Source organism: Mastigoproctus giganteus, chromosome 14 (genome assembly GCF_048544385.1).
Source record: "Mastigoproctus giganteus isolate SK-2022 chromosome 14, ASM4854438v1, whole genome shotgun sequence".
NCBI classification, from domain to species: Eukaryota; Metazoa; Arthropoda; class Arachnida; order Uropygi; family Thelyphonidae; genus Mastigoproctus; species Mastigoproctus giganteus.
Window position 1 is genome coordinate 93,871,957 of NC_143588.1, and position 17,822 is coordinate 93,889,778.

At 35.4% G+C, this 17,822-nt stretch overlaps 1 protein-coding gene across 1 annotated transcript in view; it reads right to left on the minus strand.

The window, feature by feature from the left end:
* LOC150075387 (thiopurine S-methyltransferase-like) overlaps positions 1-10,467 on the minus strand; it is a 38,239-nt gene extending 27,772 nt beyond the window's left edge. The window contains exons 1-2 of the mRNA XM_090388470.1: positions 10,373-10,467; positions 6,605-6,687 (exon numbers count right to left, since the gene is read on the minus strand). Coding sequence (XP_090244596.1) covers positions 6,605-6,687; positions 10,373-10,414 — 125 coding nt within the window. The 5' untranslated portion in view covers positions 10,415-10,467. The remainder of the gene's footprint in view (positions 1-6,604; positions 6,688-10,372) is intronic.
* Positions 10,468-17,822: the final 7,355 nt, after the last annotated feature.

A 17,822-nucleotide genomic window follows, 5' to 3' on the forward strand; every position in this document is an offset into this window, starting at 1 on the left:
CAAACCGCTTTCCAACACGCATTTAAAGTTGCTGGTTTTAATTCAGTTAACGCTAATCCAACTTGATTGATACAATCCATAATTGAGAATTTCTTCCACACATCAACGACTGTTAGTGTTTCATCATTCAGTTTGTCCAAAACGTGTTGGAATGTTCGTTTTACGTAGTATGTTTTAATTGTCGCAAATATATACCTTGGTCTAGCGGTTGTATCAAAGATGTAGTTATTAGGTGGCAGAAATAAAATTTGTACGTTTGGGTGTTCCAAGACAGGATGGCCGGGTGCATTGTCAAGAATCAGAAGAACTTTAAATTCGAGACCTTTCAAATTCATATAACGTCTGACTTCTGGGACGAAACATTTGTGGAACCATTCTGTAAAAATAGTAGTGGTCACCCAGGCCTTCTTGTTTGCCATCCAGTGAACAGGCAGTTTATTGATATCTACACCTTTCATTGAACGTGGGTTTAGGGCTCGATTTACCAGCAGTGGTTTCAACATACGATCTCCTGAAGCGTTGGAGGAAAATAATAAGGTCACACGATCCTTAGCTACCTTAAAACCACCAGCAGTTTTCTGCGATTTGGCTACATACCTTCTGTTCGGCATTCGTTTCCAGAAGAAACCAGTTTCATCTGCATTCCACACTTGATCAGGAGTGTATCCTCCATCTTCAATAATTTTTGCAAGTTCCTGCGGGAATACTTTAGCAGCCGATTCATCTGCAGATGCAGTTTCACCTTTAATTTTTATATTATGAAGAGCATTCCTTTTAAGAAACCCTGTCATCCAACCTGTACTCGCAGAAAATTCATACTTTCTGTTTAACTGAGATGAAGTGCTTGGCTCCTTTTCTTTAATCTGTCTGTAAATTCTTAGTGCTGTTTGCTTGATGGCATTTCCATCTACTGGTACTCTTTTTTGTGACTGATCTTCTATCCATATTACCAGGGCCTTTTCCATTTTTTCCTTGACAATATTTCTTGTATATGATGATGAATTAACACTTACTTTTGTTCCGGAACATACCGATTTCCTAATTGCAGCTTCATTTTTCTTAATAGTTCTTACGGTAGCTTCATGTACACCAAAATGCTTTCCTACAGACGTAGCCCCTTGTCCAGTTGCAAGACGATCTAAAATTTGAATTTTAAGTTCCAAAGAAATCGCTTTCCTTTTCATTTTGGTAATAGGCGAATTATTCGACATTATATAAGGGCTACTGAAAAATATCTCAGTTATAATTAATAAAAAAAGGTATGAAAATTTTGTTAAACTTACAATTTATTGACTATCGGCAAAATTATTAAATTTATATGTGCACAAATTTCACTCAAGATTCTTTCACTTTGAAATAGAGCTTACTACTACATGTCTGCCGAAGATACAATGCACGAATACCGTAGATGTGCACCAAATTCAATAAAAACGTTGATGATTCATAGACGTAACTAGACGTACACATTGGTAAGCAAAAGCACGCGTTTCAAAACGCATACACTAGCTGTTATCCAATCTATTGGTGCGTGTAATATAGAAATGATACTAATATGCCACAAATAAAAAAAATTTTCTTAGAATTTAGGCAAAAAAAATTTCATAGAAATCGTGTTAAATCAAAATGACTCGCGTAAAAAGAGAATGAAATATTTATTTTGAATTCGTGTTAAATCAAATTCGTGTAAAAAAAGTTCGTGCAAAAACAGAATTAGGTGTACAGAAAACAATAATGGACCCAACACTGAGCACTGAGGGACTCCACTAATAACATTAGTCCACGATGGGCAGTGTCCATTGATTACCACTCTCTGTCTTCTCCCCCTCAACCACCCCTTTATCCATAGCAGCAATTTGCCTCCAATGTCACACTGCTCCAATTTGTGTAGCAGTCTTCCATGTGCAACAGTATCAAAAGCCTTTCTAAGATCCAAGTATATAATATCAAAGCTATTCCCTGCATCCAGTTCTTTTGTGACTGCATCATAGTATCCAATCAAATTGGTCAGGCAAGACTTCCCCTTAACAAAACCATGCTGTGTGCGAGCTATAACTGAAGTCTTGTCTAAATGATCCTGCAGTGCTTTTTTAACCAGTGCCTCCATTAATTTTCCTGGAACAGAAGTTAAGCTCACAGGTCTATAATTACTTGTGTCAGCCTTTGATCCTCCTTTGTGAATTGGGGTCACATTTGCACATTTCCAGTCTATGGGTACCTCCCCTGAGTCCAAAGAAGCTCTCATAATTATGGCTAAGGGTTTGCTTACTTCCTTTGCTGCCTCCTTTAATATAACTGGATAGATCCCATCCACCCCGGGTGCCTTTCTTGTGTTTATCATCAACAATTTCTCCTCCACTTTACTCCCAGTTATTTCAAGATTCTGTAGCTTACTGCTAGAGTTGAATACACCTCTGGCATTCCCCTCGCTGAATAACTCCTCATGTGTGAATGTCGATGCAAAATATTCATTTAGTTTGTTAGCTACCTGAGCAGGATCATCAACAGTTGACCCATCAATATCAAGTGGACCAATCTGATTCATCCCCTTCCTTCTAGAGTTTACACAAGTAAAGAACTCTTTGCTGTTTTTCTTTGCATCCCTTGCCAAGGATTTCTCGTAATCTGCCTTCGCCTGCCTAACCTCCTTTGTAACTTGGTTGCATATCAACTTGTATCTATCATAGGCTTCTGTCTCATGTGTTAATTTGTAAGTATCCCATGCATTTTTCTTCTCTGCCATATGCCTCATTAGTTCATCTGACATCCATTTTGGCCTAAACCTTGAACAATATTTCTTAGTTGGTATGTAAAGCCTAGTAGCTTCCAAGATATGTTCTTTGAATGCTTCCCATTTTGAATTTGCTGTTGGTAACATCATCAGTTGGTCCCACTGTATAGAATTTAAATACTGTCTCAGTCCATCGTAGTCGCCTTTACGGAAGCAATAACCCTTCCCTTTACCCCTAATGGTAGTTACCTCTTTGAGTAACTCCCACTTCAAAACACTGTGATCACTGCCACCTAGTGGTTCATTTATCCCGAACATGCTGATGTAGAAAACAATCATCCAATAAATCCACAAAAGCCTTGCTAGTGTGCGAGTGACCAACCCACAAATTCCAGTCAATATCTGGGAAATTAAAATCCCCCATTATAAGACTCTCTGATTTACTGGCCCACTCTATTTCTCTGTACAGTTTCTTATTATACTCATCAGAGTCATTAGGCCTATAGCACACTCCTACTCTCAATTTTGATCTCCCAATGCTTATGTCACACCAAACTGACTCGACACTGCACTGTCCAGTGATATCGACTGGCTTCCCTTCCTTGGTTTTTATGTGTTTCTTAACTAATAGCATAACCCCTCCCCCCTTCCTATCCTGTCTATCCTTTCTGTAGATGTTGTACTCCCCAAATTCCAGTTCTGCATCCCTTATATCTGTGTGACACCACATCTCTGATATCCCAACAATATCTGCCTTCGATGTTTTGAGCAATACCTCAAATTCATCAAATTTGTTTACTAAACTCCTAGCATTGGTGTACATGCAAATATACCTGCACCTGTTTCTATTCTTAGCTACACTAACACAACCCATGTGTTTACTTGTACCGCAATGGCTCCCAGCAGTCTCTGAAATATCATGCATCTTGTTTTTCAGGCTTCTGCTCGTTCTAATAGAAGCAGTGCAAGAATCTCTTTCACCTCTGCCAGTGGCTACTGTCAATCTATTGGTCTTTGTCTCCCCCCAAGCTAGCAGTTTTCCGACCCACCTAACACTGCCTTGATAGCATCAGCAAATATTCTTGCACCCTTTCTATTTAAGTGTATCCCATCCCTGTAGAAGCAATCTCTCCTGTTAACAAGTACAGTCCAGGCTGAAAAAAATTCTACCCCTTGAGCCTTGCACAATCTTTCCAGGGCCGAATTGATCGACAAGGCTCTCATCATATACTCCCTCCTATCGTGTCTGGGCAGAATTGCAGACACTTTCAAATTCAAGCCTAACCATTGAAGTAAAAAAGAAAACCAAAATCTTAAAAAGCTTTATATTTAAATTTACAATAAATTTACAGTAGATCAAACAAAACAAAATAAGTGTGATTATACAAATAAAATGTTACTGATAATAAAATACTGAATTAAGATAGGATAAAACAAATGTAGTTTAGAGTGAATGTGCAAATAAAATGATAATAAAATACTGAATTTTAATGATAATGTATTTTTTATGAATTTTTATGTATTTTTATTATCATTTAATTAAAATGATAATAAAAATACATAAAATATACTAGATTAAAAGTGCTAAAATAACTGAAGCTTTCAAAGGCCTTTTTCCTCAACACTGTTGAGGAAGCTTTCAAAGGTTTTTTTGTTGAGGAAGAAAATAACTGAAGCTTTCAAAGGCTTCTGCCTTCTTCTGCGTTAAAGACTGTAGCATCAAAGTTATATGCTATGTGTAAGGTTGTTTAGTAAATGGGTATTTTTCTTACAGGTTCTGGACTGTTTTAGTTTGGGAACTGATGCTGACTATTTGGCAGTTTGGCTATGTGTAAGGACCATGAATAGGAACCTCTATTAGGACTGTTTACTTGATACTCCGTTGTTGAGTATTGTAAGATACATATAAGATTGAATCTTCAGTTGACATCGCTCTCACTAGTTTTGGACTGTATTAGTTTGGAACTGATACTGTAGTTTTGCCTAAAATATTGGAATTGTTCTCCCTTCACAGCTGTGTTGACGTTTCAACTGCTGTATATTTGTAATTTAAGTTTTGATTTAGTAATGATAATAGCACATGGCATCCTTTATATAATTGTATTATAAGTTTAGATTATGTTAATGGCTTTGAACTTTGCATTTACTTTTCTAACTGCTTCATTTTTGGGGATGTCTTCTTCTTCTTCCCCTTCTTCTTTCTGCTTTCCCTCCCCTCCCATCTCCCTAACTAAACCTTCTATTTCCTTTCTTCCTTTCAGTTGAAAACTCGGGGCTCCCAGGCTTGCCTGATAGTCCCAGTAAGAGTCTCTGGTTAAAAGTGGACCCTGGCATGCCTCCTCGTGGCCAAGGTTGGGAGTCAGGGGGCAGGGGACCTGGTATCCCCTGCTCCCTGGCTGTGAAGTCACCAGGTGCCAGCACTCAACATAACAACACCCCTACATACATACACTTGCCAGCCTTGGCCTTTTGCCATTTCAGAAGCTATAGCGGTATATAGGGGACCCCTGGAGACAGCAATTAAAATAATACACATTGACATTGCCTCAGAAGCCTTTATTCACTTTTAGCTTCAACAATGCTAATGCTAAAAGAGAGAGAGAGAGAGAGAGAGAGAGAGAGAGAGAGAGAGAGAGAGAGAGAGAGAGAGAGAGATCCCCTGTAACTCTATCTCAGAATATAAAGAGAAATTTCATCTTTTATGTTGAAATTGAATCCCAGGGGCTCACATCTGGTGAGTATGGGCTTGGCACACCTAGGGTCCTGAGCTGGATATCATCATTCTTCTCTTTCTTGGTGCTTCCCTTCTACTTTTGACTCTCTCTCTCTCTCTCTCTTTCTCAGGGTAACTCGGGGAATTTTTTTTTTTTTTTTTTGGCTGATGCAGCATAAACCTCAGGCTTCCTTGCACCATGTAGCTAATAATAATAATAATTTATTTTCCACTTTTTTCTCAGCTATGATACAATCATTTAACTCCAGTTAGAATTAGGTATACTTCTAATAGATATACTCATCCCTATAAACTTCTTCATGCATTAATATAGATGCAAACTATTTATTTAGTTTGTCAAAAGCCTGAAAAGCATTATCAATAGTTATGTCATTCACATCTGGTGGGCCAATGTGGTTCATCTCTTTCCTTCTAGTGTTGTCATAGACAAAGAATTCTTTGCTACTTTTTTTTGCATTCTTAGCCAAAGACTGTTCATAATCTGCCTTAGCTGGCCTAACCTCCTTAATGATTTGATTACAGACTGGTTTATATTTACTGCAGGTATCCGTATCGGTTATAATTTATAACCATTCCAATGTATTTTTCTTCTCTACCACTAATCTCATCAGTTCATTTGCAATCTATTTAGGTCTAAACCCTGAACAATATTTCTCAGTTGGTATAAAAAGCTTAGTATCTTCTATTATTACTTCCCACTATTTTGAATTTTTTTTTTTTTCCCTAGTCAAACAATAAGTTCATGCCTTTTAAAATGGAAAAGTCAACAAAGGGTGCTTATCAGAATTATAGAACCGGAAGCAGTTAATGAACATGCATGACATTACTTATGTTTCAGACAAATTGGAACAGCATTCCAGTATTTATTCAAAACCCTGACTTTGACAGGTCCTTTTTTAGATTATCACCCTTCTTTTTTTGAGGATAAGATAAGGAATTATTTGCTTTCATTTCACCCTCTGGAAATTATTCCCCTTGATAAAAGGAATAAAGATTACCCAATATTTTTTCTTTCTTTCCTTGTTTAGAGTAGACAACAAGGAAGAAGTAAGGCTGAAGAATAATTAAAATAGCAACATACATGCCAATGTAATATAATGATGATAATAATAACTAATAGTAATATTAAGAATTATGCTTACGGATGTCTGTAATTTAAAAACCATGGAACATCATTCCTCTTATAGCATTCCTTCCAGTAATCTAACACCGCTTCATTAGTCATCTGATGGAAAATTAAAACAATATATCATTAATCATACAGTGAATTAATTGCATTTTTTTTGGCATAAGATGACATAATGACTGGCATATGATAAGAAAAGCATTTTTAATAATTCAGATTTGTTTAACAGTTCATATACTGTTAAATGAAACTTGTATTTCAAATTGGCATTAGTGGTTGATATTTTATCTGACACAGAGACCATATGTATGATTTACTAGAAATTCTTAAGCAGGGATTTATAAAATAAAGTTATTAAAGATATTTAATTATATCTTATACAGGGTTATTCAAAATGAAGTTCGGGGTTTCAACATTCAAACATTTCAAACCCAGGCTCGATGTCATCTGAGTAAATCTTCTGAAACTTGGCTGCTGCTGTTGAAATGTCTTCATCATTCATTGTTGGAAATTCGACCAGGAAACCAAAAAAATGGTCGCATTCAAACATTTAAAATCCCAGGCTTCATTTTGAATAACCCTGTATATAATTGATTTTATTTTATTTTTAATAAACTACAACCACTACTCAAAAAAATATATCATCTAGTAGTACCACATTAATCAGTGCAAACAATATTTTTTTTTATATACAAAGCTCAAAACACTATATGAGAACTTGATTTCCAGTGCACAACATTTCTTGAAATGTGATCTGCACACCCTGATAAATATGTAGAGATATTCTGGATGGTGGGGGGAGGAGGAGCTGCAGGTCTAAAACTATAAATGTCTAAAATTCTTATATATATTTAAGAGCTCAAAAAGTATTAACAGCACAGAAACAATTTTGTTATGCTTTGGGGTCTGAAAAAAAAATTTTTTTTCTTCAAACCTAAGCAGAAAAGGGGAAGGATCCCTAGAGCACTATAGTTCCCAAACTTTAGTGTTCCAGTGAACAAATTAGTTAATGTATGTTCCATTACACTTCAGGCACATTTTAATATCAAAAACTTCTATACTGCACCCAAGAAGCGTTTATGAAAACTTCAAGTGGTGGTCATGTAAGGGGAGGTGGGATTTGCATAGCAGCATTCCCTAAGGAATTAGGCACACAGTAAATAGGTTAACCAATCAACATGAGGTCCTTAAAGATAAGTTTACATTTTCTTCTCTTTCGCACCCAGTGACAAAGTGGTTTCAAAATAAAGTATTTAGAAAATAAGGATATTCTATTCATATTTCTAGAATTCGGAGAATACTTTATAGGTCAGTAGCTGACCTATAAAGTATGTCAGATATATGTGTATATAAACTGTTCCTTTTGAAGATATTCCTTACATTGAAGCTGACTTAAAATATTTTTAACTATGAAAGGAATAAATTAATCTCTTCTTGCTTCAAACTGAAGTAAATTATTAAAAACCACTGAAGATTCCACAGCATTTATATTATTAGATTTACTATATAATATTGGTGTAGATACACCATAGTTTACCCATAAATTTAACTACATACATAGTGTAAAGGCATTGTTTAATTTTATCTCATATTTTAGATGAAGTTCAGCACATGGATTAGTGTACCATTTTAGTAACATAACTGAATAAATTTCCTTAGTAAAAAGAAAGATTTCAGAGCAGAATCCAAATCACTGAAACACAAAACAGTTGGTAAAGATGGCAACCATTTAATGTTAACGTAACAGTACATGTATATTCTTATGCTGTTTTCAAATAAAATTGCAAAATTCTTTTATATGTTCTACTAGTGAAAATGCCAAAGTACTTTCATTAATAAATCTTCAGTATTCATAGGTACAAGGTTACCACGAAAAGCAGGGGTACGTTGTGTGTGTGTGGGAGGGGGGGGCACTGCCAGGCCTTGAACATCACATGTGTGTGTTGGGGAGGCTGGAAAATAATAAGAGAAGTTTACCTCAATATAATATAGTACGTATAACACTTCCATATGATACTTCCCAGAAATTAAAATGAAAAAAACTTATTTTCAAATAACTTAACTGATTTAAATTAAAATCAATTTAATTTTTAAGCTTTCGCTATTCTTTTCTAGTCTATTAACACGGTACTTGAAGATTTCTAAAAATTTCGTATAATCAATTTAATGCAATTAAAAATAAGAAAATTAATTAAAAGAATTTAAAGAAAAAATTGCAAAATGATTTTCCTTCCTGAAGTAGCTTTTCGACGGTATGTCGTGATCACAGGAATGAAAATTACTGAATACAGGTGAGTATGAAACTTAAATAGGGATTATTTGTCTTTGCACATGCACGTAAAAGCCCATGAATCGGAGATGAGATAGGGCCAACAAACATCAACAGAATTTTTGTGTAATTTAATTTCTACGGTTTCTGCAATTAATAGTAGCGTATAATTACTTTGGACACTAAGTATTTTGGCCTCGTTAAATAAAAAAGCGTTTTTCGTTAATGGCGTAAAAGGCTAATTCTGATGCTGCTGAATGAGAAGCACAACAAAGGCCGCATGTTGATTAACACAAATATTCAAAGGAAACTGCGTCGAACCTTGGTAAGACGAGTCACAATCACTGAAGAAATGTTGTATACCAGGTCATTAATTTGTGTTGCGAACGAGGAAAGGACAGCAATTGTTCAGTATAGTGTGTAATTTCCCTATTGGCCTGGCCACAATTTTAAATTCGGTATCTTTAACAGAATCTGTTAAGCTGTTTGTGCCACTGTTCAACATATGGGATAGAAATAAAGTATTTTTTTAATATTACTATTGTTGGTTGGTGTAGTATTTTGTATCCTATCCTTAGCTCGTACCCTAATTCGGTTTATTGTAGCAAGGGGATAACCCTTGTTTAATATTTGTATTTCTGAGCCCAAAGCAGATTCCGTCATTGAATATTTGCAGGCATTTAGAAATTTATTAAAGATAATCGATCTTTTGTAGGTGAACGGGTGATAGCTTTTTTAATGTAGAAGCATACCGGTGTTTGTAGGTTTCCGATAGATGTTAAATTGGATTTTATTTGAGTCCCGAGTAAGCGTGAAATTTAGAAAATTTAATGACTTTGTATCCGTATTTCCAATGTAAATTTGAGTCTAGAATGAATATTATTAAACGAATGTAAAATGTCTTGTATAATACTGTACTACTATCAGTAATAACTAGAACATTGTCTAAATACCGTCCAAAGTATATGATATGGGGTCGAAAAGGCGTCAAATGTATATGCTCAATCGTTGAGAGATAGATCTCCAATATTAAGCCACTCGGGCTCAATTCCATTGGCAAACCAAAAATTTGTTTCGAAAGGTCAAATAGTTGGCCTCAAATAACAGTTTAATTAAGTGAAAAATTCCCTTAGTAGGAAGCTTCGTATGATTAATCGATATCGAGTTATTATTTAGCATATCCCAAATAATATATAATGTGTATTCAACATTTACATTCGTATATAATGAGATAACATCTAGTGAGAATAAATTGTCATTGTCGCTAAGTCTAAAGGTTATAATGTATCGTAGCTCTTAATCCCAAATTGTATCGCCTGTCTAAAGGGTTTAATAATTCTATATACATTTGTGTCCAAGGATGAAAACACCGAGTTTCTGTAGGAAACAATAGGCCGAATAGGAAATACAGTCTTGTGTAATTTGAGCTGGATATCATCATTCTTCTCTTTCTTCGTGATGCCTTTCTCTCTCTCTCTCTCACACACAGTACCATATGGCTAATAATAATTTTACCTGACAGAAAAGCGCAAGAATATTGTATGTTCTGGCTTTCATTTCTTTAACTGAACCATAGTAATGTAGTCGTTTTTTTCAATACGTGTTTAATGTTTTATTGTATTGATTGACTAAATTGGTAAATAGTGCCGGGTCTACTTCAAGATAAGTGGAGGTATCTGAAACAACTAATTCTAACTTATTAATATAATCAGGTTTATCGAGTATTACCACTATCTCCTTCATCTGTCCTCTGAATAATAATGTCTTTATTTTCTCGAAGTTCATGTAAAGCTGACCAGTCATGTGTATTCAATTTAGGAAGTTGGGTTTCTTTTATGTAGTAGTAGTAGTAGTAGTAGTAGTAATGGCATGTGATGCAAGAAAGCAAGTGTATGAGCTTATGCAGCAATAGCCAAAAAAAAAAAAAAAAAATCACACCATTCCCTCCAAATGCCTGCCCAGTTCCTCCTTAAATTTATTCAACCTATCAACTTCCACAACAACAGATGGAAGTTTGTTCCAGCAATTAACCACCCGCTGGCTAAAGGCAAATTTCCGCACATCTATTCTACATCTGTCTTTTAATTTGCATTTATGCCCCCTTAGGTTCGAACAAGCGGAATCTGAACAAGTGGAAGGATCCCATCAGAATTCAGCATGCTCAACCCATTCAAGGCCTTATACACCTCGATCAGATCACTGCGCAGGTGCCTAGTCTCCAGCCACTGCAATTTGCAGAACTTAAGCCTCTCTTGGTAAGAGGATTCCTTCATTCCCCTTACCAATCTTGTTGCCCTTCTCTATACACGCTGAAGCAAATCTACATCCTTCCTAAAATGAGGCCTCCAGACCTGTATGCAGTACTCAAGGCGTGACCTGACCATTGCCTTATACAGAGAGACAATCACCTTCTTTTCCCTGCTAGCAAAATTCCTATATATATCATTGACAAAACCCCATGACCTACCCTGGCAGCCTGTCTGCATTGAATGACTTGTTGAATAAATAAATCTTTTTGTGGAACATTACGAAGTCTAAATTCAATATCAATTAAGCACTGTTTTTTTAGGTAGTTTTCGAGGTGGTAAATTATAATTTAATCCTTAGGATAAAAGTGAAATCTGGTCCTGCGATAGCGTATACGAGGAAAGATTTGTAACCTGTCGATTTGATATGTCGGTTCGTTGAATGCTGGGCGAGGGGGTGTTCGCGAACTAGTCGACGTATTCTGTGGTAGCACGTTGTCTGTATGCGGAGGTGTCGTCTCCAACTTGTATGCACTTGGTCGCAAACCCGCGATATTGTGGTAGAATTCGTATGAATGTGTCTTAACCCTCCCGATAATGTTTGTAATTTGTTAACGTGTCTGTTTTTTTTTTTTATATCTGTGCTTCCCGCCGCAAATATATGGAGGTCTTCAATACAGACCAATCGTTAGGACAGTTTCTCAATCTTTTTACTCTCGTGGCACATTTTCCAAAGAAGAAAAATTTAGCGGCACACCTACGTAGTCATAAAAGAAGAAATTTCTAAATTAAATAAATAGAACGAAAAATAATATTAACAATTTTTTATTTATACTTATATTATATCTGTGTTATGCAAACAATTCTTACAACCAAAATAAAATATTCGGACAATGATGTTAAAATAAAAACGACACTAGTTTTTTTTTTAAGATTTCGCGGCACACCCTTTGAGAAACACTGGGTTAGGATGTAAATAATTTTTTAATTTATCACGAAGCTTCCTAACCTGGGAAAGGTATTTTTGTTTATTAGAATATCGAGATTTTAAGGCAAGTGTAACGATATTACGTGATGTGGAAAGTGCTAGTTGTTTTATGCGCAAATTTTTTAAATTTAAATTGACCCTAGCAAACTTCGGAACGATGTCGTTTTGAAGGCAATATTTTAGAAACGAAATATGGTAACTTTGTGTCCAGTATCTTAAGTGTTAATTTAACGTAATTTTGCACCAAGCTGTTAAAAAAAAAATCCCCCATATCTTGATACAAAGTTCACGTAAAGCTGACAGTCAGCTTTACGTGAACTTCCGGAAAATAAATACATTATTATTCAGAGGGCAGATAGAGGAGATACAAAGTATGTTTGTGTCAGATGGCACCTGGGATTTCTCCCATCTCCGCAATAAGGAGATACAGTGGTAATACTCGATAAAACTGATTATATTAATAAGTTAGAATCAGTTGTTTCAGATACCTCCACTTATCTTGAAGTAGATCCGGCACTATTTACCAATTTAGCCAATCAATACAATAAAACATTAACCACGTATCGAAAAAACGACTAAATTACGATGGCGCAGTTAAAGGAATGAAGGCCAGAACATACAATATTCCTGCGCTTTTCGGTCAGCTAAAATTATACAAGACTGGATTTCCTATTCGGTATTTTCACCCCTGGCCACACGTGTATATAGCATTATAAAACCCTTTAGACAAGCTATACATTTTGGGATTAGAGCTACGATACATTATTTAATAACCTTAAGGACTTTTTAGACTTGGCGACAATGACAATTTATTCTCATTATATAGGAATGTAAACGTTGAATACACATTAGATATTATTTGGGATATTCGATACCGATTAATCATACGAAGCTTCCTATTAAGGAAAATTTTCACTTAATTAAACTGTTAGTTGAAGCCAACTATATCACCTTTCGAGACAAAGTGTACAAACAAATTTTTGGTTTGCCTATGGGATTGAGCCTGAGCGGCTTAATATCGGAGATCTATCTCTCAACGATTGAGCATATACATTTGACACCTTTTCGACCCCTATCACATAGTATGGGAGGTATTTAGACAATGTTCTAGTTATTACTGATAGTAGTACTATCCAATAAATTTTACATTCGTTTAACAATATTCATTCTAGACTCAAATTTGTATTGGAAAGGGAGGATACGGATACAAAGTCATTAAATTTTCTAAATTTCACGCTTACTCGGGACTCAAATAAAATCCAATTTAACATGTCGAAAACCTACAAACACCGGTATGCTTCTACATTATAACAGCTATCACCCGTTCACCTACAAAAGGTCTATTATCTTTAACACGAATACTCAAAGGAAACCGCGTCGAACCTTGGCAAGACGAGTCACAATCACTGCAAGAAATGTTGTATACCAGGTCATTAATTTGTGTTGCGAACGAGGAAAGAACAGCGATTGTTTAGTATAGTGTGTAATTTCCGTATTGGCCTGGCCACAATTTTAAATTCGGTATCTTTAACAGAATCTGTTAAGCTGTTTGTGCCACTGTTCAACATATGGGATAGAAATAAAGTATTTTTTGATATTACTATTATTGGTTGGTGTAGTATTTTGTATCCTATCCTTAGCTCGTACCCTAATTCGGTTTATTGTAGCAAGGGGGATAACCCTTGTTTAATATTTGTATTTCTGAGCCCAAAGCAGATTCCGTCGTTGAATATTTGTAGGCATTTAGAAATTTATTAATAACAAATATTTTATTTCTATATTTTGTTGATTTTTACAAGTTCAAAATTAGTCAAATTAACCGAATTATACCTGTGCTTTAATTTATTTAATTCAGAAAATTTTATTGCAAGAGTTATGAGGCAAAGCAAAAACAAAATTAATATTTTTTTCTGTATTATGCACTTCGCATGCATTTAAAATGTTTATCCACATATCTGTGGTATTTTTGAGTTCTTTTGTCTCAATATTTTTATGGAATGATTTCAACAGAACATATTCTTCAAACAGAAAATTGATATTGTAAATTTTAAATTAAAAAAAGTTTGGTTCCTATGTTTTAAAACATTACAATGAAATAAAAAATAAGTCAAGTAGAATATAAAAGATTTCAAAGTAAGCATAATATAAATATTCTATAACCCTCTTTGTAAATAGGAGAGAATGTCGTTTTTTGAGTCTGGGTGCATTTCAACAACAACTTTATCGTCAGTTAATTCTTTCTTCCTAAATAATAATTATTTTTTGTGTTAGTGCATCGGCTTCTGTGTCCAAAATGGACTTCCCAAAGTTTTGGCATTTTACTCTGATCCAAGCCTGAGGCGGGATTCGAACTCGCGACCTTTGGGTTGTCAGGTAGGCACTTTACCCACCTGGCTAGCCCGATCGGCGTAAAATAATTATCTAAACAGGATGTTTTATGATTTCTGCTTTTTTTAAAATACCCTATTTCAAAATTTAAAAAAAGGGGGTATCTTTGAAATATAATTCCAAAAAAGGGGTTCGTCTGGCAACCCTAGTTTCAACCCATGGATGAACTAGCGCAAACTATAAAAATCAGTTGCGAAACTACAAACGTTGGGCTCCTCGCGAGATTCACGAACGAGCTTCTGTGGTAATGTTTCCAACGAACCGTCAGGCAACTAACGGTTCATCCATCCCCCAACCCAGCAATGATCAAATTAGTATTCATAGCGAAATAATAATTATTGTTATTATTAGCTATATGGCGCAAGAAAGCCTGAGGTTTATGCTGCACCAGCCAAAAAAAAAATCCCGAGTTACCCTAAGAGAGAGAGAGAGAGAGAGAAGTAGAGGGGAATCGCCAAGAAAGAGAAGAATGATGATATCCAGCTAATTGAAATGAAATCCAGGACCCTGGGTGTGCCAAATAAGTATTCATAATTCATTTTACCTTGCTTGGTGCAGAGGGAACAGTTTTTCCTCCTTGGCAAAACCTAAAGTATTTTAGTCTTTCTAACTTTCCCACATAAATAGTCCTTTCGATTTCTATATCTAGGTCTACATATCAAGAGATAAGGTAATACTCCAGATCTTGGGTACAAGTCCATATTTCGACTAAAACGGTCAGAAACAATACAGTGATTAACAGCTGCCACTCACTGCTTTCCCCGCCCACATGTAACACGCCAAAGTCACCTGATACCATAATACTTAAGCCTAAATAAATATAAAGGGAAACTACAATTAACTAACTACTAATAAACTAAAATAAGCGAAAATAATTACAAAATTTGAAAAATAAGTCCGTTTATTTTCTTAAATCTCTTTCGAAGTTTCATAAAAACCTAATCTTTGGTTAAAATATCTTTTACAGCTGTTTTTTTTTTTTAAATAGGGAACTATTTTTTTCGCTATAAAAACTGTGGTGAGGAGGGGAATAAAAAGCCTTAGATTGCAGATAGCGAGGGCAAATGATAACTTTGTACTTCCCTCTAAGCCAAACTAAATTCACATCCAATGAAACAATCAGAAACAAAAATACGCTTCACAGTAATCATCCAATCACAGACCTCGACCGTACTATACTCTGTTTAAGACCACGCCCACTGAGAAAACTTGTATCCAAATTCTGGAGTATAGCCGACCAGGCCTTTCGATTTCTACATCTAGGTCTACATATCAAGAGATAAACATGTTTATATATATATATATATATATATATATCAATTCACCAGTATATATATATATATATATATATATATATACTGGTGAATTGATTTGATGCTTCGCAGAACTTTTGAAATTTCTTATCTAAGTCGCATATATATATGCGACTTAGATAAGAAATTGCAAAAGTTCTGCGATATCCAATACTTGATATCACTTATACGAGGTTGTTTCATAAGTTGCTAGCATAGCAGGAATTATTATCTAATGTTGACTTTATTATTTTTCTATTTAGTCTCTTTCTAACTCGATACACTTTTTCAGTAATGCTACAGATTCATGATTCCAGTTTTACGGGTTTTTTTTTTTTTTTTTTGCGGATCCTTAAATAACAACAAGGAGTGTGCTACCATTTTCACCTTAGCATGCGATCTAAATTTCCTACCAGAGGGGGAAAAAAAAAGTAATAAACAATTTCATATTAGGGCTACCAAGAATTATCTCATCTACCTGTTTATATTTATTATGTCTGTAAATTATGAGTGTTCTATGCAGTGGCATATCATTACTATCTTGGCCACTGGTGCAGAGTTTTATTGTACCCCCCTTAAGAAAATAATCTGGTACCCCTTGCGATTAGCAGTGATTGTAAAATACGGTACCTTTTTAATGTGTTTATTCCCCCGCGCTGCTGTTTTAACACCAGAAACTCGTTTTCCGATTTTAAAACAGCCGTAGGGGGGGGGATTCATTCTAACCCTAAATAAAAAGCAACCGGTGGAAGGGGCAAGGCCTGTCAATTACAACAACTCTCAAGGATCGATTAAAAAGGGATACCAGATTGTAAAGACTAACTTGTTCATCTAGTACAATTCCCGTAGTCTCAGGCTTTTAACTCTTACTATCGCACGGTCTGGCATCTCTCATATTGTGGAGTGAAACTTCATAACTGGGTTGTCACATTGTATCACCTGGGTGCCACCTACCCGCCAAACCATGAGAAGCCAACAAGCTTCGAAACGGTGCAGTGTGGTAGTATCTGCCAAGAATAAATAACATTAGTCTTCCCTACCGACGAAGCTTATTCGAAGTAGTGCAATATCAGGACAACTCTTTGCGAAGGCATTCACAAGGAGGTGTAACAAAAATGATGCCATGCCATTTCACCTACTTCGATGATTTACTACGAACTAAAATGATGCTTGGTACTAACTTGTTCGTCTTATAATTTTTTATTAATAATAGCTGCTTTCATTGGCAAATACCGAACAAAAATATCAGAAATAGTTCCTCAAATATTTATCTAATACAAAGTAAATACATATACATGAAATATAAAATAGGAAATATAAAGATACTAACTACAGGGCGCCTCCGTAGCCAGATGAGCAGGAGCAGTAGTGCTTAGCACACGCTTCTTGATTACACCGCGGTTCGAGCCCGTGATCACCAAATACGGAGGATGCGGGAGGTCAGGGAATGAACACCGCATATCCCCAACCCGGATAAAGGGTTAGGGTTGGCGTCAGGGAAGGGCATCCGGCCGTAAAAATTGCATGCCAAAACAATAAAAACGCTAACCCCATATAATAACGGGAAAAGGCGAGGACAAAAATAAAAGATACAAACATAAACTAATCGAAATTTTATATTTTCGCTACAAACTAATCCAATTTTTAATCAGTATTTATTAATGTTAATAGAAACACAACAAATATCACGGCATCACACGTTAGATTTTAACTTTTCTTGCTTTCATTTAAGCAAAAGATTTTACAATTTTTTTAATATCTAAGTTACGCTCCCCCTTTAATTTTCTATAGATAACATGGTCCCGACAGCCTTTCATCTGTCATTGTACTTCTCAAATAATTTTTAATTAACTTAAATTTTGAGAATGACCGTTCTGACATTGCCACGGTTACTAATAAAGTTAAAAATGAAAGAGGTGTAAACCTTAAAGAAAGCTGAAATAAGAGTAATTTTGAATAATTAACAACGATAGGAGGTGAGCATTAAAGGAAGAAGGTATACTCTCTGTAGAGACGTCTGCAGCTTCTTTCAATTCGTCATCGGTTGCTGT